The sequence below is a fragment of the Scomber scombrus genome, chromosome 10 (assembly GCF_963691925.1).
Source record: "Scomber scombrus chromosome 10, fScoSco1.1, whole genome shotgun sequence".
NCBI classification, from domain to species: domain Eukaryota; kingdom Metazoa; phylum Chordata; class Actinopteri; order Scombriformes; family Scombridae; genus Scomber; species Scomber scombrus.
The window spans coordinates 8,788,193-8,809,772 of record NC_084979.1 but is presented as its reverse complement, the minus strand read 5'-3'; the positions used below and the strand labels follow the sequence as shown (position 1 = coordinate 8,809,772).

Here is a 21,580-nt window from a genome sequence, read left to right as displayed (position 1 = left end):
CTGGGAAGTTGAACATTCCTGCCCAAACTCAGGCCACAAAAATACAATCAGCTCGCTTTTTTCCCTTCACAAAGCCTTCTGTCCTTGATTTCTTTGTTTACTGTATTTCTAATATACCTACTGTATGTTGTCTTAGTCCAACCTGCGTCCTGTGGTTTTTGGCCCAAGCAATGCAAGTGTGTTGTTGACATTAGAGTTCTTCTTTTTTATTTTGGGAAACATAGAAATATAGCCAGTAAGGAAAAATCTGTTCTCCCAGCTGGTTATTTTGAAATATAAAGCGAATGTTGCTGCATTATAGGGACGATTGCTTATATGCCCTTGCCATAAAGGCTTGATATCCCATGAGGCTATGGAGTGCATATGGAGAAAGCAAGTGTAGCCACCTGGCCTGGTCAAAGAAGGGCAGATACACTGATGTAGCTGTGGGCAGTTTGAGTTATTGAGCTCTGCATGTTGACTGAACATGAGAAAATACCTCTGCAACATGACCTAAAACAATTGCCACTAAACCTTAATCAATATAATGAGTGTCATTACTAACATTGCTTTGACAAAACATTTGAAAATTAATAGAAATGTATTTCTCAGGAAACTTCGAATGGTAGTTATACCAACAGCATGTGGATGAATGAGAGTTGACACCAGGGTAAATTAAGAGAGACAAAATGTGAGCTCTAAGGATATCTTAGTGATCTATTTCACCTGTAAATTTAAGGAGTTGTTTCCCTGAATGACAGAAATCAGCATTTGTTTTAATAATCAGTGTCAGTTACTGTAAACTCCCCCTTTAAATCATTGAACAGTGTTTCAGAAATAGACTTAAACTAAAAAAGGACAGGATCAGCTGAATGCCCCCGTTAATTAAAATGCCTAATTGTGCTAAATGATTATGTATCTATGAATATTCCTCTGAGAGTGATCTGAAGGTTATCGTTTGACTGGAATAAAGATAGCGACTTAATATCCCCCAAGTGTCCCTGGGAGTCCTTGCCTCGGGGTAACAACCATCTGGTTGACCTCACCATTCAAAGTGGGTCATTTCATTTGAGTGCCGGATCGAAAAATGAAGGGTCCCTCACTCTGTTTGGCCATGCTTCGCTCATCGTTCACCTTTGTTTCTTTGAAGATGTAAGAATGTCATCACTGTATTCGCATATACCCCCCAGCAAGCAGAGAGTTGTTTGTACTGTCATTGTTTTATGTAGGTGTGGGCTCTGATTGGATGTGTTTGAGAATTCCCAAGGTGAAGAGCCATTTATATCTCAAGCCTCAGCTATAACCGAGGCTTGTAGCCACAGGCACAACCATCTGTTGGAGCTCCTAGAAATTGGGTCACCTAAATGATATGGATATATCGTCTGATATACCCCATTGCTCTTTTTAATTGTATTCAATGAAAGGGAAGCTTTTTGCTGCTGCTTGTATTTTTGCAGGGGAATCCTGAACATCTCTAGTTTAACAAGTTTCAACTCAGAGCAGAAAAGCACCCAACGTCAGTTGCGTTTTTTTCCTATTGTCCAATCAGATGAATTGAGAGGCAGGTGGTGATTCGGTAGTTGCCTAGGAACAATTCTAAAAAAGACGCTGCAAATTGCTCTTTTTTAAAGGCTTCAACAAATAGGAGGTCTGTGCCTTGCGTTTTGCAGCCTGCAAAAAGAGCTCTGTCTGATCGGGGCCTTAGGGTACATCATTCCATACAAGGCCATTTCTGTAGGTGTCACTCAGGTATTTTTTCTTTCCTTGTTGAGTCCCCGAGAAGTAAAAGGTCTATGCTGTCATGTCCATTGGACATAGCACCTGAAATATCTATATATTTCTTTTGTTGTTGCAGTCATACAAAATGAATAGACTTACCTGATTCCTACTGTTATCTTTGTGTCTTTTATGCCACCTGATAAACTGTATAGTTATTCTGTTGTATGACAGAGCTACAAGGGAAGGTACCTTGCTTAGAAGTTCTTTTCTAAAACCGCAAAATTATAGGTCATGAAATTACTCTTGCAGGTAAGGAGGTCAGGGTGGTGGATGAGCATGATGCACATCCAAATTCCAGAGATACATTTTGTGTTCCTATTTTAATTTGACTTATCATAGCCATTACATAACCATAGTTTATTAACCGTAACTATAATCTTTCCCTAACCTTAATACCTGTGTGTTAATGCCTGTGCATTATCTTTCAATTACTGTACAAGTCGTCCTGGATTACCCCTGTCTTAGAGGAATGTACTCTGTGTGTTAAAATTATGCTAATGAAACCATATCTCTTGCATGACAGTGCCAGCACAGCCTTGAAGCTGACCTTCGAGGTGTGCCCAGAAATGAGGAAACACATGGAGATCCTACCAAAAACAGGCTTCATCCAGGCTCAATCAAGCTTTAGTGTCCAACTCAAGTTCCTGCCGAGGTAAGGAAGGGCACGAAGAGGATGCAATGACAATGGAATCACTGGAGCATTCATAATCTTATTTTAGACTGTAAGCTTGTTAAGATTCTATCAACCTTCCATGACAGTGCAAACAGTTCCCGCCAAATGAGGCTGGTATATTGGGCCAAGCTTGCAGTTGTGTGACTTCCTAACCTCTGCTTATTCAACAAAAGTGAAAACAAACAAAATATGATGTGACATAGCATATATTTCATACAGAAAAAAAAATCAGATTTGAGGACTCTTGAAAGTAGACATGTACTAGTAGTACACAATAAACCAATACACCATTACAACAAACACCAACTTTTAAAGAAAATTCTAATTTATTACAACCTTGATCTTATTTTTGTATTAATAATAACATTGCACTCTGCTAATTGATTGCTGAGTTTTGGAAATATGGGGTTTGAGGTAGCAGCCCTCACATTTGCTAAACGTGTAGCTTGCTAGCTAGCCAGAATGCATCCACATTGTCAAAGGTGAGCAAATAACCATCCAATTTCTAAAAAGTGGACAGTATTGGCTGGAAAAATGTGTTACTAGGATACTAAAAAGTTTATATGATAGCTTTCCATTTTGATAAAAGCCAACTGTGAAGTCGTACAGAGATACAAATGGTAACCATCTGTCACCAGTCAAAAGCCAGCGGGTATAAAAGAGTTGCTTGAACATACCTGCACTCGGAGCGTAGGGCATGAAGGCTTCTGATAATGGTTTCTAATGACTTTGAAGCACATGGTAATTCTTTCTACAACAATACAGGCTCTATATTTAGATGGAGAGGCAGGAATTGAACTGCGGTTTGAATGCCAGGAGAGCGGACAGGGGACCCCTAGGGCAGATATGAGAGGCGTGCAGTATGTAAAAACTCAGCGTGGGTGCTGGTATTCTTCTGCCCACCTTCTTTTTTTACCTTCACAGTTCAGCAGCTTTGCGTATTGATAGCTGAGGAGGTATTGATGGGTTAGGGTGACGTTTTCTTCGCACATGACAAAGGTTAGGGGCACACACTGGTCATCGTTCAGTGGCAGGGCAGGAGGGGAAAGTGGGAAAATGTCAGTAATCTGCTTTAGTGAATCAGCAGAGGTTTTAATGCAAGGATTAGAGTGCAACATTACTCGTGCTGCTGCTGAGATGGTGCAGCGTTGACGAGTACTAGCACAGCTACAGCTTCCACCCCCTCCCTGCTCCCTCTGTATCACACGTTCTCTCTCTCTCTCTCTCTCTCTCTCTCTATCTCTCTCCCTCTCTCTTTCACTCTTGTGCTGCCTTCTCCCACTCTCTCACACATACTTCTCTTTTTCTTGGCCTCTCACCTCTGTGTTCAACTGTTCTTCTTCGTTGTTTTTCTCAATCTCAACAGTCCCCTTTCTCTGTACTCCTTCCCTTCCCTCTTTAATTGTACATCTATCCCGTCTCTATCTGTTATTCTCAAACTCTCATCCCTCTATGCATCCGACATTCACCACTGCTTCTATGCTGGCCCTGATTCTGCTTACATAACCTAAGACACCAGACCCAGTTCCCTGTGCTCTCATTGACAACACTGTTGTTCTTAAAGAATCATTCTGGATCGTTACAACTTAGATCTTCTTCTGTAGGTTTGGCTATCAGTTTTATTAGTTATGATAATCTTGCATTAAGTTAACTGCTGAAATCTGGGAACAGAATCGCTAAAAAAAAAAAAGGTCTGGCAGTAACCTGATGAGCTGAATTGCCATTTTGTTCCACTTTACTATTCAGTGACGTTCTATTTGTGTTAGCCCATTTTCAGGTGGGAGGAGTTGTTATTTTGCCCAATCCATTTAGAAGCATGTGATGTACACATCTGTCATGCCAATTTTAGCAGTTGCTAAGAGCAGTTAACTTAATATTTTCTGTGATGATTGAACAAATAGCCAATTTGAGTGTGGTAATTACAGTCAGTGTCCATATTTTATCAGATATTTTGGATGATTATCATCTTATATATTATCTTTATTCTTTCTTATATTCTTTATATATCTCTATTTTAGTGTGTTAGCATGCTAACATATGCCAATTAGCTTTAAGCAGTACAGCTGAGACTAATAAGAATGTCATTAGTTTGGCAGGTATTTAGTCATAAACCTAAATACTGGATAAACAGAAATCATGACCTGATATTCATGTGATATTTCAATCAAATTAAAAAAAAGACCTGCTGGTAGAGGCTATCCCTGTAGCTATACCACTAGCATTGCTAATAATCCAACTTTAGCACTGTTTTTGTATTTCCAGAATCCTAAAAGAACCATTTGGATGAAAAATATTCCAGCTGCACAACAAAAGTAATTTTAATTTTGATAAATACAGAATGGTGTCACTACATGTGACACATATATACTTTTTTATTGTGCAGGGGGATTGAATATCCAGATGGTTAGAAAAGTCATTGAGGATTATGGAAATAGCCTCAGCAGTAAGCAATGATTATCAACCTTCTGTGTTTTAAAACGATGGTCAGTAATTTGTCTTTCAGAGAAGTAGCCTACTAACTGGGGCTATAAGTACAGTGTCATCATAACTAATAGAAATGGTGGTCAAAGCTAGGAAAATAAGCTTACAATTATCCTCTAAGATGCCTTGAGGCACCAAAAAATAGGCCTATCCTCCAACTGGACCAAAAATCTTGCTGGATAAGGAAAAAAAGTGATACCATGTAAACGAGATGTAAATCGTACTAGGAACGGCAAATAAGAGTGTTTCTAGCATATCGGCAAGCTGTGTTCCTGCATGTGTCATCTCTGTCATGGTTGGATCGCGCCTTACAATCTGTTGATTTTTGGTAGGTTTGCTTTTGTTTTATGCAGTGGCGGTGTGTCATTTAAAATGGCACTGCCAAGTCTTCTTAGGCAGAGTCTATGATTGGATTTCCAAATCCTTATTAGCAGCATTGCTTTCACTCACTGTCTCATCCACACAAACACACACACAATATTAAATATGGTTTCTAAAATGACTCATAGCTTTTATTCTTTACACAGGTGTTTGCTTCTTGCCTCCCGTCCTCGGGAGCACATTCTTGCTTCCAGCTCTGAAGGATTGCGCTTAACCTGCCCACATCCTTTTCCGTCTTTCCTTTCCTTCATCCCTCTCTGCCTGTCTTCCTCCAGTTTTATTTGTCACCATCCAACCCACACTTTCCCCTCACATAATTCCACAGTATTGTTCCACACACTGCATAATCCCCTCTCTGCAAGGCCAATGGTTCACGTTTGTGATCCTGTTCAGCTAAGAGGAATGCTGCTCATTTGCCTTCAGATGGGCCCTGACAGCACAGTCTGTCTGGCATCATGTTCATGTTAGTCCATTTATGTTTGCGAGGAGGAGTTATTTTCAATTTCAGTTGACAATGAAGCTGCAGTGGCTGTCCATCGGAGCTAAAGCTTTTTTTCAAAATCAAAGAAATATATAATTTAAGAGTAGTTGTTGCTGTAAGTCAACTTACAACAACGTGAAAACTTGCTTTGGTCTTATATATGCTTGCTGTCACTTTGTAACTATTTTTCTATTACCGTTTTTCATTGATGTAGCTATGTTGATGTAAGATGTAAGAAAATCACATTCCCATTTTAACCCTACCTACAATGCTCTGATTTGCGGCCAGAATCTTCAACAAGAGAAATGGCCATTAAAACAATATCTGTTTAAATAGCTGAGCAAATCAGAGACGTGAGTGGTGATGGAATCAGGCAATACTGTCGTACAGTTTCTGTTTTCTTATAAATCACCATGTTTTTGTCTTGGATTCAAAGCTTTAATGGATATTGCATTTGACTGAAAACAAGGTCTGTAAATTAGCATGTGAGCTAAGTTACCGAGCCATGTGACCTGGCTCTCATGGGCCTGGAGTTTGGACATGATAACTGATTCAATTCTTTAGTTTGGTAACTCCAGGGTTAAGTAAAACCTCTCAAGACCAGATGAAAATTTGTTTCCTTATTTTTTGCTTGACGACAAGATCATTAGAACGGGATTCTTTGAATGACTGGTTTTAGTTGTAATCTCTGAGGAGTGGGGCAATGTATCCCACCCTGTCACTTCCGGCTGATAAAAGGGAGATTACGAGGATGATTTGCTGCAGACTTGCTACAGATTACACTGAACAGCTCCACCAATACTTTCACTGCAAAGTGCTCTGCTCAGCGTCAGCAACTTTAATGATGCAATCAGTTACTAGGAAATAAGCGAACAGTGTAACCTGCTTGGTTAAACATTATTTTTTATGATTTCGTTTGTGGTCATTTACTGTAATTTTTGTCCATCCATTTCCCCATACTGAAAAATCCCTAAGCCTCTTAATCCTTTTTGTAATCCTTTTCATAATCACTTTTTTTAAAATGGTGAAATCCAGACAGAAGTCCATATTGACGAGGAATGTATTTATTTCAAACGTACTATTTTTGCTCCCATCAGGTAAAATGTAGCACTCAAGCTCTCCACGTTTCCTAATAGATATGTTGCTTAAAAATTCTTCTTCTCTCTTTTGAGTATTTGGAGACTTGCTCACATGTTTTTTAGGGGGATACATGCAGATAATTAAAAATTATTCAAATAGAGGAAGTGCTACCCAATTATAACAGTAATGACAGGTGACATCCACTACAGATATCCACTGCAGCTCTACAGCAGAACCACAAACTCAGAATAACTATTTCAGTGTGTAGGTCCTCCTCTAATCTCAGAAGTAACATGGAAGACTATGGAAGAGAATTGGTTTTGGACGAGACTGTAGATAATCTGGCTACAGAGAGGAAGAACACACAAATGAATCTGGGCAGGACACTGACAAATCTGAAACCCCATCCATCCGCAAACTTCTCCCTAGCATATGGGCCTGGCGACGTCCCACCAGGCTTTTCCACTCTGCCCTGCCAAGCTAATTCAAGAGTGACTCTCCAGCAGCGATTCTATTAGCAGGCAGAAGAAGAGTGCTTCCTTAAATACACCCTTTGCGTTCATTGGTGAAGCTATGAAGGGATGGAAAAAAAATACTTATTTTTATTACTCCTCTTGCAGAGATGCAGAAATTTAATTTTGACATAGGAGGAAGCAACCCCTCTAGCGTTGAGTCATAAAGGATGTTATAGTAGAACAGCACGTTTACAGCAGTGGCGAGCGGCAACGAGGCCCACGAAACGGGAAACACAAACCTGTCCTGGAACCTGAAGCTGACAGATTTGTCGAAGGCGAGGCTCGCTTCTAGCACTTTGAAAAAACACACTGACATCTGGAGAGCCTTAAAACCACTGACATTTACAGCATTAGCTCTCAAGCCTTCATCCAGCATTAAGAGCGTAAGAGGGAAAGACAGAGAAGACAGATGATAGGAGGGGAATGAGCAGGAAAAAAGCAAGGAATAGCAGAGGAATAAAAAAAGATAGAAAGATGTTTGGAGAAGGAGGGAGAAAGTGAGAGGTGGAGGATTTTGAGGAGGCACATTTGACATTTGACCAATGTTTACATGATAATGAACATACATACACACATACACACACACACACAAACACACACACACACACACACACACATATATGTTATTATGAGAGCAGCTCTTGACACTGGGAGATATTGCGGGAATGGAGTTTTACATAAGCCTGTGCATGACTACTGGGCCTCTTTGAATCATACTTACGTCTCCCATCACCATGGCTACAACCTACAGTAGTGTGGAGGCGCACTCTACATCTCTCTCCTGCTTTCCCTGGCAAGCTGATCCTACAATCGTGGGTTAAAGTAAAGTAATGGGTCTTCAGGGTCTGAATGTTTGTCTTTATCTGAAAAGCTCAACGTGGCTTGTGGCTTTTGACTGTTGGTATTTGATGTACTTAAAAAAAGAAAAAAAATTAACAACCTTCAAAAATCGCTGTTTCAGTCGTGTGTTTGTTGGTGTCTTTGTTCTTCTTTGTTCATGAACGTGATGTGAGGACAAAGCCGTTTTTTGTTTTTTGACAAAAGTGCTACTTTGCATAACAGTGTGTGTTCTTCCACTGTACAGACGCTCCTTATCCAAAGATGCCAAGGCATTTTTTGACACAGATACAGGAGTCCTGGATGTTCCAATGACAGTACAAGTAGCAGGCCAGGTTTGTATCATACTTTACACTCTATACATACGTATAGTTCCAGTTTGTAGTAAACCTCCCTGTGATCCTGAAAACAGTACACTTATCCTGCAATACAAGGCGTGTGTCCTACTTCATCCCCAATAGAAGCAGAGCCACTGAAGGTTGTAACCTATTTTGCTGGTAACAAGCTAAAATTATCTCATACCCCCAAGGCCCAGTTACTCCATGGGCGTTAATAAGCCAAGCATAAAGGTTATTCCACATTGTTTAACTGAAAATCTCCAGAAGCTCAAAATGCTCTCTCTTATATAGCCTTAATAGTTTAATTATCTTTCTCTCAATAATATCTTTTATGTTCTCCACTCAACCTAGACACCCAGGAGTCTTCTGGATAATCTCACGATTGCTATACGTTTCTGTTATGGGCACCAGTTTTAATTATTTCAACTTTAAAAAAAGAATCAAGTCAGTTTGGCAAGGGGGGTGGCTCTAAAAGTTATGATACCCGTGAACCTCGGCCGCTGTTGCTATGGAGAAGAGGCCAGTCAGAGGTGCAAATTAGAGCTGCAGCGAGTTCAAAAGGCTTCTTTGTTCATGTTGTGAACAAACCATGGCACCATAGTTACTGAATTCATCCAAAATTCATCCACAATCTGAAAGTGAATTCCTTTCAGCTGCATCTCATATTACCAGTTTTTTTCTTAAGGTGTCATGTCTAGCTCTCAACCTTCATTAGCGACTCATGTAACTGAATTTTACACTCAGTGATTGGTTGTTTCTCATAAAAATGCCCCTTGAAAATGATCTTTGTTGTCTTGATGTAACTATAACCATGTTGTGATTACAACTCCATTGTAATGTAACTTTCTTACAGTACACATTTTTACCATATATTTATATTGGTTATCACAACATAACCAGCACATATTGGAATTACATTTATTGAATTCAGACATATCTGCATTATGGATGTGTTGTTATTTTAGTTGTGTATAGTGAAACAAACACTAATAATGAGACTATATGCAACTAATTGTCAAACAAATCATACCTCTCTAAAGTATCCTCTTGTCAAAATCTAAAGTATCCTCTTGTCAAGGTCCAGTGTGCATTTTTCTGTATGAAAACAGTCAATCCAGAAGCCCTCGAAGAAAGAAATAAAGTGCTTACAGCAACTGAATTCTTTCAGCTAGTCAGCAGCAGCCTTCATTAAAAAATACAGAGCAGCTGCTTAAACATTCGTGTTGCGTTGATGCCAGTCCTCTTTCTCAGTATCTAAATCTGGCCTGTTTTCTTGCCAAATTGTCACCTCTCTCTCCCTCCCTGTCCAGCCCTTATTGCCTGTCTCTACCAGGACAAGGGGAGGAGAGGAGAGGATTGCAGGGGAAGCAGAGCTCTGACAAGGAGCCAAAGACTGGGCCAGGATGCTCCTGTGGAGCACCAAAGCTGTTGCCCTCAGCCCCGGGCCCTGAGCTCCTGGCATTAAAACATGCACACACACACACGCACACTGATGTACGGTCACCAGACACCACAGCAGCCAGGAAAGCAATGTGGCAGAGACCAATAAACAAGGTCATCTGCTGCACACTGACATGACTCAAGAGGATGTCATCTTAAGAAAAAAAAAATGCTCATAAGATTGACTGATAATCACTTACATGGGCTGGTGCAGAGATTTAATTTTGAGCCTGCACTCTGTTTTGGGATGCACTAACACGCGCACACACATCTTCCGTCTCAGCTGCTCTATGATGAAAGATGACTATATGCATAAAAGCATTGCTCCATTTAAGCTCGAAGACTAAAACGGCCGCTCCCTAAACATGAATTTGATTAATTTGATACTTCAAGTGCATATATTACTTTTTGGGAAACCACAGATTTGAAAATGATTTTATTTTTAGAAAACATCAGTCAATGCTACTCCCATGTCCATGTTGTTGCTGTTTTTTTTCTCTTAAATCTGAATGTGAAATTATATCATTTAAAATATAAACTGATATATATTTTATATATAATTTAAGACTTCAAAGCGATAACAGTACGGAATAGTTTTAAGAAGAGCCACTAGAACAATTTTGTAGTATATAAATCAAACCACGCTGATTTTACAGACACATGGTGACATTATTATGATGTGAGAATTAAATAAAAAGAATCTAGATAAAATGGTGACATCAAAAGGAAAGCAGGGGAAATGTGTATGAAGGATGGAGGATGTTGATGAAAGTGTGAAGATGTTTTATGCTGGTGTGTTCAGGTGCAGCCGGTCCATTTCACAGTCCAAGCAGTTGTGACCTCCTCAGACCTTCAGTTTGACCGGACTGAAGTGGACTTCGGCTACTGTTCCATTTACCAGTCTATCAAGAGCAGTTTTCACCTCACCAACATGTCCCTGCTGCCTCAGGACTTTGGCTTCTTGGGCGTTCCAGAGGTACAAAGTACAAGAAATCTTCTGAGCAACAAGAGCTTATCTGTTTTTAGTTTCCAATGCTGTGAATACCTTCTCCTGTGTTAAACGTTGTGCTTTGCAGTTGCCTGGAGAGCAGAAACTATTAGTCACTGAAAATATTTTTTTTTATCTGTGCTGTCTCTCTTGATGATGTCAGTTTTGAAAGAGACTCATATTTAGTCATGAAGATAGTACTATCACCATTGAAAATTTGGCTTCACCTTCCTTTCCTCTGAGACATTTCATAATTTTTTAGATGTGCTATTTTTGCTCAACCCTGACATTGGAAATTTAAGTAATTTCTGCTGTTTGTGTTCCCCTCACATTTCAGTTTATTGAGGTCCAACCTAATGATGGGTTTGGCACTCTTCTCCCACAAGAGACCCTGGAGATTGATCTTATTTTCAGTGCCAGCAAAGCCAAAGATTACAATTTCCAGCTCAGCTGCAAGTCTGGAATTAACAGGTTAACATGTGCATTATGTGTGAATTAAAGATCATATAATGTATGAGGATTTATTAATTGTATGCTCAGAATATTTTTGAATACATAGCTCAACTATTTATTTTCCTTTGTCCTCAGAGTTTTCCTCCTTACTTGTCGAGCAGTGGGTGTCCGTCCTCCACTGCAGCTCTCCCATTCTCTGGTCCAGTTCGGGGCCACGGCGGTTGGTGACCAATCTACTGCTCTGCTTTACCTGATCAACCATCACACTGACAGTAACCAGTCCAAACTATCAGCCACTCCTGGGGTCAGGGAGGCCGTGGCTCCGGTAGCACCCAGGCTGTTCTGCTTCACCCCACCCGAGGATTCAGACATCAGGATCAGTCCTTCGGCAGGACGCCTGCTGGCCGGAGAGGTGGAGTAAAACACCTCTTATGTTTAAGTGGCACTCCACCGATTTTACACATAACAGTCAGATTACTCATGGTGAGGGAAATAACCCTGGGGATGTCATGAGGGTTATTAACAGCATGGCAACTACACATTTAAAACATAAAAAGCCTTCATTTCAAACTGAGGGCATGATTTAAGATCCTCTTATTGGCTTTTTCTGGAGCTTTTAAACACATGTCATGGTATTTAATCTCCATCAATTGATTGAACTATGACACTCATGCTTTTGGTTACATTATGGGAAATATAGGATGTGAAAATATTCATTCAGTAGACTAAAATTCAGGATATCTGGTCCTCTGTGAGAACTTGGTGATCAATGCCTGCTGAAGAATTCTTTAACTCTAATAATGTGACTCCACCTCACTCCCTGCTGTCTCAGTAATAATCCTTTAGAGCCTGATCCCCGGAGGTTTCTCATTTTTTTTACGCATGGCCAAAACCTTTGTCTTACATCATTTTAGTTACCATAATTAATTACAAGAAAAAGCATAATTAAATAAATTTTAAGACACAATTTTACATGTGATCATAATCTAAATCCTTGTTCTAACTCTAATGTTCATCAAAATTGTTTGAATTGGACTTCAGGAGGAGCGTACATAAGCTCTTGTTACATTTAAATGTAAATTTAATTTGTTATGACAGTTCAAATCAAATACATAATGATCACAACTGATCTCAGAGGAAATTCCTGCAGCCTCAGTTCAACGTACTACTATTGTACAGAATAGCAGCCATCCCTGCGGTTGCCTCACAACAAAAGCCTTTACAGTGTGATGTCGCACTCTGCTGGACACCTGATGGAAATTAACTGCTTTTTATTTTCTGCTACCCATTATTCAAAGCAATGTTAATGTGAGCTACAGAATAAATGTAATTTTGAATTTAATTTTTATACGTGTTCTTTAAATGATTATTTATATGAGTACAAGTGTTTTGAAAGTCATTGCAGTTACTGATGGAGGTTATGACCATTGGATTGGAAGTCCTATTTTTCATCAGCTTCAGATTCATACTTATAAGCTTATAGTAACAATAAATGTGCTGAATTTTTTCTTTCAACTGTATAACAGAGGTCAGGTGGTATAACAGAGGATTTATCTTCCTCAGTCAATTTGAATTGGTCCATGCATAAGAAAAACCCAGAAGCGGAGACTTCCCAAAAGTAATTTAAATTTAAAGAATCGGCAGGGTGTGTGAAAAAGTCTCCTAAAAAAATCCATACAGTGCAACATGTAATTTTAACCAGTATTACTGCTTCACTCTTCAAATGTGCTTTTCATATGAGGAACTCCTGACATGTTTTCATGTCTGTTTCCTCTGACCTAGAGATGTCTGGTCCAGGTGATGTTCAGACCCAGACTGTCAGACCAGGAGATCAAAGACGAGGCGCTGCGTCTCCTCCATCGAGCCAAGTTGCTTCGTGAGAAGGAGTTGGAGAGAGAGAGACAAGCTGAACAGGAGGTATGACTGTATTCTCACCAACTCCAGTCATCTCCTGCCAGTGTGCGGGTCAGTCTGTGCTGCCACGAGGATTTTGAATACAAACACATCACCAGATTACTGATTTTTTATAACCATACTGATATTTATACAGAATGCAGCCACTACAGTTATATGCCCCGAGTATGAACCCATGTTTATGTTTGTGTGTGTTGTAAGATTAAAAAGGAGATCCCAGTGGAAACCAATAAAGGAAAGAAGGCGTCTGTGATTCCAAAGAACAACAAAGTACCAGACAGCCCCAAACCCGAAAAACTAACTGAATCCCCAGATCCTGATGACATACAGCCAGGGTATGAGTTTTTTTCTTAATATCATCAATGTTGCTGCTTGCTTTGTAATCATGACCAGTTTGCTGAACTGACATTCCAGTTAGGAAAAATATTCATAAATAAATATTCTATCAAATATCAGAATGAAGCACTGCAAAAAGAGAATTATTCATTCTGTAGGAAGTCTCTTCCACATCCTCCCTGAAAGCATATCTAAGTAAGAAAGTAGGCTAAACCCAATTAATAACTTGGACAGACATCTGAGTTCCAACAACACTGAAATATAAATTACACTCAAAGCTTTTACTTGTAGATTCACTCCACTCCCATAACGCTTGTGTAGTCTTAATATTCTGTATACTCCCCTTGTCCTAAGGGGGAAAAATGACCCGCCTTCAATAAATCCCTAAAATATAGCAGCTTAATTGATTTTTAAACCCCAAATCTGTTTTGCATGAAACAACAAGCTGTCATTCATCACAAACTTTGAGAATATTTGGGGGTTTTTTTCTTAACAGTGCAGAAAGACTGCATGAAATCAGTGGACAGCACTTGTTTTTATTACAACACGCCTCTCATAATTGTTTTGTTTTTTTACTAAAGTAGAGGTTTATTATCATCACTATTATTGCTAAAGGTACTGCATAGGTGTCAAATTTAATTTTATAGCAAGAGATAGCACTTGCATAGCCTAAGAAAGTAGCAGAAATATACAAAAAGGAGTTTTGAATGCATTTAATTGAAAGGGAACAAAGAGTGTTCAACATTTTTGGCAGACTAGTGCATGCGTGCTTGTGTGCGTGCGTGCATGTGTGTGCTGAACAATCTGTGTACTCTGGTGCTGCTTTCATGGAAACATGAACAAAGGCAATGTTTCTGTTTTTCTAACACTGGGGTCACTCTGGAAAAGTCATCAAATTTCAAGTTGAAAAAAGATCATTTAGGGGTTTTTCTGCTGTCAAACCATTTTTGACCCTTAAGCACAACACAAGGCGATTTCATCAGTATCTTAATTTCTTCTAAGCTTCTGATCTCAACCGAGCTGTAAAACTTTAAAGAAAAGGGTTTCAGTCTGAGAAGAGTTTGTTGATTTGTTAAAGTCTTTTCCTACAGGTCAGAGCAGTATGAGGAGGCTAAGGCCTCTCTGCTGTACTCCTTCACCCAGTGCTACAGGGAGTACACCGTTCCCTGCTACGTGTCAGACAGAGACCCTCCAGAGGAAAACCGACAGGCCCAGCCGGCATGGAGGTAACGCTGAGTCTGCTTCCATACATCTCTGTAAAACACACTGTACACTCTGCCATGTCAGATTAGTGTCATATTATGTCTTTAATATGTATATGTATATATGTCTATGAGCTAGCTTTTAATATGTGGCCTCTTTTGCCAGAGTGTTGTGTATAGTGTGCCCACAAACAATTTAAATGTATGCAGAAAATTCAGTCTGCTGTTGATATAAGCAACACATCGCAACTCATCAAAGTCTGCATTAACCCTCTATAAGGCCCAGAAAAGGACACTACTACTTACCCATGGTTTGCTGTGTGTCAATTAGATTTTGGTCATTTAAATAAAGAGCACAATCCAAAGAATTTAAGAATACACTCTTGTAAGCACAACATTCACAAATGGAAAAATATATTATTTTTTTTGGACTCAGTGCTTCTGTACAAGACAGAGACTCATCATTGAATGATAACTGAAATTGCTGGGAAAATGGTAGAAAATATAAAAGAGTTGAAATAAATCTTTGATAATCACAAATGGGATGCCAAAGTTTACAAAACCCCAAAGCTGGTTCATCAGTTTCTATTTGAAACCATAGACTGTATATAAGAAATAATAATTAGAATCTATGGAAGCCATTTTTACTTTTTGTTGAAAGCGTGATCTATAACAGTTTAGTTCAGTAACCTGGCATCTTTCTCCAATTATCGGTTCAACTTTATCAAGAGGCTCTAAATCTAATAGAACTTTGCTTTTAGTAGGAGTCTTTCAAAAGAAATACATTGTTTGATTCTTTGATATTCAGCTCTTCAATGGTAAACCTTTGGCTTTTTAGGGTAACCAGAAATTTGAAACCAATCATTAGTGCATTGTCTTCTTTGCAGTTACTTTTTAAGTATTTTTTGTATTTTTAATATGTCTATTCAAATGATGGTTTTATTTGTATGAAAGTGATTGTGAACTACCAAAACTTGGATGTATAATGTGGGGGAATGACAGATGAATAATCAGGATGCATCCACCTCTTTCCAGTCCCTTCAACACACTATACCTGAAGCTGCATTGTCCTGCTGTACAGCCCCCTCTAGTGGTGATATCCAACAATGGCCACAATGTCATAAACTTCGGTCAGGTGCCAGTAGGTGAGTAATTTCAAATGTTTACGTGGCTTGATGGTTCATCCCACACTGCAGATGTACATTTTTTGTGTATGAGACTGAACATATTTATTCATTATGTTGTTTTGTGTTCTATTTATTTGTAGGAGAGAAAGTGATTAAAAGGCTTACAGTTCAGAACATTTCAAAGGAACCATTGGACGTATCCTTTCTTTGCAAAATGTTACTTGTCTAAGTGATTCCCCAAAGTTCTTCACAGTAAATAAAATACAGCATGTACATTTCTCCTTTATAGTTTCAGAACTTGGAGCAGTGCTGTTAAGTAGCATGTAAAAGTCAAAATGGCTTTCTTCTAAACACTATACAGTAGCATGCAGTCTGTTGGCCTTCTTAATATATAAATGTCAATATTAAGGGATCAGTTCACCCATAATATAAAAACTATATTTTCTCACTTACCTTCAGAAGTATTCAGGCTCACAGATAGTTTTGGTTTCATTTGGGCAGGTTTTGAGATATCACCCTTAGATATTTCTGCCAACAATGTCCGTATTACTCCTCAGACCTCAGATCTCACTGTTCACCGCTGCTTTTCTTTGACCTTTTCCAAGCTGAGGTCATCATTGCTGGACATATATGGCCCCTTTTCCCTTCTCAATGCTCTCAGATGTATAAGACCTGGAGAAAAACACACTCTGATACTGGCTTTCAGTCCAACTCTGGAGAAAAAGGTGGGTTAATAGACTAGAATTTACCATGAAGCTCAGCTTTCTGCTAAATTACATTTCTCCCTCTATGAAATCACCAACATCTGTCAGACTGAGGTAGAATTATCCAAAATGATCATTGCATCCCATATGAATCCACTCTACCTCTCAATCTGAAAACAATGAAAGATAATTCAGTAACTCATAACAAATATTGAGTGTTACCTCACCACCTCTACTGTTGTGTAGCACTATGAGACACTGGAGGTGCGTAGCAACAAGATGATATTGGAGGTGACTCTGCGTGGGGAGGGTCTGGTCCCCGATGTTACCTCCTCACATCCTGGAGGCCTCCTTGACTTTGGCTGCGTGCTGGAGAAAGAGAGCCCCTCACAGGTCCTGAAGGTCAGTCAAATAGGAGAACAAGATTCAATCATATTGGCTTTGAAGAAATATTAACATTTTCATATTTTAAACATTATCAGCTAAAGTTGCTATCCATAAAAATACAAGTCTAACCCAGGTCCTGGTCTTAAAACAGTCAAAGCCAGAACTGAAAGGGTGTGTTGTGGTGGCAGTCTTGGTAATGACTTTAAGCCTGTTGTGCCTGCAGCTGCAGAACAGCTCAGCTGTACCAGTTGGTTTCAGAGTGCTGCTGTCCAGTGTCGCTCCTTCCAGACCTCAGGGTGGTGCTGACAAGGTGGATTTCCTGCTGGGCAGTTACACAGACTCTCGGGTCCAGCCTACTGTGGGTAAGCTGTAATTAATACTGCACAATTCCCCAGGGAGCCCGACAACTGTGACTGCTAGAGCTCCTAAAGTAAAGAGATACAAAGCTGCTATTACAAATGCAAATGCCTCCAGGACACGAGGACTCTGTCGAGGAATTGCTGAATTCAAAGTTCAGAAACTTGGAGACTCTCTGCCAAGAACAATTGAAGCTGTTCTGGGAGAGCATGATGGCCCCTTTGTCTTTAAATTTGTCGCAATGAAAATACAAAGCATCTCTTACTGCTTTTCTCATACCCAAAAGACATACTGTAGTACAAGATGCTACAAACATAGTGACATCTTTTAATCAGCTAATCAGCACTTTTTGTAATTGTTATTTAATTGTGTTAGACATATGGTTAATTCTGTAAAATCCACTGAGTATCGATAATGCTCTTAGCCATAAGCCACTCCTTTTCTTACTTAACCACACTGATAAGGTTAATCTAAGTAAAATCCATTAAAATGTACTGAGTTTCCTAATTCTAGCTTCATCAAATAAAATAATGAAAATAAAATAAAATAATGGTAATGAGCAGCAGATTGACTTTAAGGGCCCTACTTTCATAAATTACTGATATACATCAACAACCATTTTTGTTGCCATGCCCAATGAGTTTATGCTGTTACTGTTTCAAACATTAAACCTACACACTTAAAAAAGATACACTCTTGGATGATATCTGCCATTTGAGGGATGTCAGCTGTGAACAAGAACCAGTATTTTATAGCAGGTAGTGTTTGTAGATTCAGTTCAGTTCCTATTGCTTTATAGTAGAGCTAGATATTTTTTAGTAACACAAAAGCAGGAATGAGCCAACAAGAGCTTCTTCTATGTATGTACGTTGAATATGTCACCATTTCAGACCAGTAAATGGCTAGCAGAAAGTTCATTTATTATATTTGTTTTATCTGTGGCTGTGAGGAGAAAGTATTAATGATATGTATGGATTCCAATTGGAAAAAATTGTTTCTTGCATTAAAATATTTACTAGCTGTAAATGTGTTTTATTTCTAGTCTGAACACATCTCCACTGAGCTTTAACTTCCCCTGAGAGCATCTTTTGTTCTCATTTAGTGACAGCGTTGATTTATAATATTCAACCAGAGCATCAAGCTCTCACTGAAGGACAAGATGAGTAGTTTTAACACAAAGAAATCATTTATGAGTGCCTCATTAATATAGTGTGTCCAAATGTCTTATGAGCCCAGTAAAATAATCAGTATAATCAGCATTTCAGTATCAGCAGTGTGTCTTTTGTATCCTGTACAGGAACCCAGAACCACAGTGGGCTGAGTGTGTTCAGTGTGGTGCCAGTAGAGGGCAGCATTGCTCCAGGACAGAGCCAGGACATCACTGTCACCTTTCAGCCCGACCACCCATCCGTCAACTATTCTGACAGACTCATCGTAGAGCTCAGGAATAAGGTCACACAAGCACAGACTCACACACACTTTAAGCTTTGGATACATTTCTTCACTCAGTCTGACCTCAGCCTTAATCTTTAGTTATAAAAGTCATCACATGGTCCAGGCAACATATTCTCCCCCAGTGTCTTGCTGTTTTTTTTAATGTATTTACTGCACCTTGTTTGTCCTTCATTCTCTCTGGGCTGCATGATATAACAACTCTAACCCTGCACCATCTCTTTCTTACAGAGTAAAGTGTGTGTGATTGATCTGAAGGGTGCAGCCTCTTCACATAACATGTATCTGCGTGGAGGAGACCTGCTGACTGTTCCCGTTGAATCCCTCCTCCCTCCACTGATAACCTGTCAATCTCAGTTTATAGGTACAGTAGCTTCCTGCCTTCTTCTCCTCTTCAGTATCACCACCCTATCATGTGATGCACAGGATGTACTTGTGCTAGATTAAATGGTACGGAACGCATCAATGCTACACTGGTTATCTATGGAAATTATCGGTGGAAATCGATTCAACTTCGTTCATACTCTGGAAGATGCTGATGGTTCCGATATGACGTGGAAATGAGGCAGAAAAAATGAAGACGCTGTAAAGATAACTTGTGGACATGTCCCATGATTTATGCGAGCAAAGCCGGGGTTTGTTATGTATTCATTTATAATCGTAGCATGCTGAGGTCGTACGTTATAATATTTTACTGTAAAATCTTTATGTGAAAATAGGCGCACCTCTTGGACAAGGTAAATTTGACTAAATAAAAGAGGCGTTTGTGCAGCTGGATAAGACCATGAACCTCACTGTAACTGTGTCAGAGAAACAAGACTCCTGTAGGAACAGAGATGTTAGCGTGAATCTGAAAGCCTCTCTCCAACACCCAGCAAAATTCAAGATGGGAAAGTCTGCATATTAGGAGTGTCGAAAGAAGGAAGTAGTTAAATGGTCAGAACAGTGTGTTTTTGCAGATTTTAGCTCCTTAACTAAAAAGAAAGAGAGGGTTTAATCAATAAAAGAAAGGAAGAGAAGAAATTTCTGCAACCACAAATACAAACTCTTGTCTGTTGCCATTTGTAACACAACTTTATGTTAAATTAGTAGTAACAGCTGTCTCTATTTAGAATCTGAGGTGATGGAAAAGCCCAGCGTCCCGGTGCTGGTGACTCTGCGGGCCAGCTACAGCGCAGGAGCCATCAAACCTGCAGTCAGAGAGCTGCAGGTGGGCTGCATCCGCTCCGCACAGCCCAGTAAGAAGGTACTGTGATCAGTGCAAACATCCACAACAAGAAAAGCAGTAGGTTTACTAGTAGGTTTTAAGATAAAATAAGATAAGATGTACTATATTGTCCCGGAGGGGAAATTTGACTTGTGCTTCTACAGCTGTAATCAACCTCAATACTGTAGAACACATAGTACAGAGGTAATCATTTACATAAAACAAAATAGAGAAGATATGTAAAATATTGCACATGCCCACAGGGGTAAAAAAATAAATAAATAAATATCTAAACATTGTAAAATGAGTAATGAAATCAAGGAAACCATAAAAGCAAAATGCATAATGCTTAAAGCCAGAAGTAACAGTTCTTCCTTACAGATGATCTGGTTGACAAGTGCAATAAATGTAGGGAGGAGATGTTCACTCATAAGGGAACGGGTGTTAAGGGACGGGTGTTACACAACCAACTGCTGCAAATAGTTTCATCAAGGGTACTGGGATGCATCATAAGAGGGTTAATATTACAAAATTCAATATCATCATTATACTGTATATTATACTGTATATTTCAGTGAAGGAAAGTGTCTTACTAGCAGAACTAGACTGACATTGGAATAATTAGTTATAGGTTATAAAATGAAAAGTGTTGAGGCATAAATGAATAAATGAAGCATCCAAAGCTTCAAATCCATCACTGAACAATAAGCAAATCTTCTTTTCTCTATTTTTTTGTCAGATTTGTGAGTTCCACTGGGATAACATGGCGTCTCTGCAGCAGCAGGGCTTCAGCGTGGAGCCAAGCAGAGGCAACTTGGAGCCCGGACACAGATGCACCATAACTCTCACATGGACTCCACAGAGTGGATACAAGGTGAGGAGGAGATTAATCGAACAAAGATTGCTCTTTGTTTTTTGATACTGAATTGAAGGAAAAAAAAAACATCCTTTGCTAAAGATACAATAAAAAGATCAAAAGTTTGCATGAATAAATAATAACTTCAGACAAAATGTGTACTTTACAACAGATAGTGTTTTGTATCCATTGTGTTTTAATGTTGTAAAGTAATTAAATAAAAATACATAAAATTAAGACATAAAAATCCACCATTTGATAAATGTGAGTTTAAAGTCAGTTTCAGCTTTTGCAACCGTTTCCATTCTGATAGGAACTGAATCATGTGGGAAACACTGAATCCTCATCAGTTTGGTGTAGAAATAGTAAAAATATTGGCACAAAATATCATATATCAGCAGCTCTAATAGCAATTTAAAGTTACATTAGGTGTTTGTTCGTTGTACTGGCTGGTTGTATGTACATTTATGCTTGTGTGTGTGTGTGTGTGTGTGTGTGTGTGTTTCAGCCCTATGAAGTGGTGCAGATGTGTGTGCCTCTGACCTTAAAGGGAGATGAGACAAACGTTTACAGAGTCACCCTGATGGCTTTGGTCTCCACCACTGCTGACTGA

General features: G+C 39.2%; 1 protein-coding gene across 1 annotated transcript in view; it reads left to right on the top strand.

Moving 5' to 3' along the window:
- cfap74 (cilia and flagella associated protein 74) overlaps positions 1-21,580 on the top strand; it is a 45,520-nt gene extending 23,940 nt beyond the window's left edge. Inside the window, exons 21-39 of the mRNA XM_062426611.1 lie at positions 2,282-2,410; positions 8,454-8,541; positions 10,787-10,960; positions 11,310-11,443; positions 11,561-11,837; positions 13,208-13,342; positions 13,541-13,674; positions 14,767-14,901; positions 15,913-16,022; positions 16,145-16,200; positions 16,610-16,729; positions 16,955-17,110; positions 17,319-17,457; positions 18,750-18,904; positions 19,136-19,268; positions 20,017-20,150; positions 20,524-20,532; positions 20,860-20,985; positions 21,476-21,580. Coding sequence (XP_062282595.1) covers positions 2,282-2,410; positions 8,454-8,541; positions 10,787-10,960; positions 11,310-11,443; positions 11,561-11,837; positions 13,208-13,342; positions 13,541-13,674; positions 14,767-14,901; positions 15,913-16,022; positions 16,145-16,200; positions 16,610-16,729; positions 16,955-17,110; positions 17,319-17,457; positions 18,750-18,904; positions 19,136-19,268; positions 20,017-20,150; positions 20,524-20,532; positions 20,860-20,985; positions 21,476-21,580 — 2,449 coding nt within the window. The remainder of the gene's footprint in view (positions 1-2,281; positions 2,411-8,453; positions 8,542-10,786; positions 10,961-11,309; positions 11,444-11,560; positions 11,838-13,207; positions 13,343-13,540; positions 13,675-14,766; positions 14,902-15,912; positions 16,023-16,144; positions 16,201-16,609; positions 16,730-16,954; positions 17,111-17,318; positions 17,458-18,749; positions 18,905-19,135; positions 19,269-20,016; positions 20,151-20,523; positions 20,533-20,859; positions 20,986-21,475) is intronic.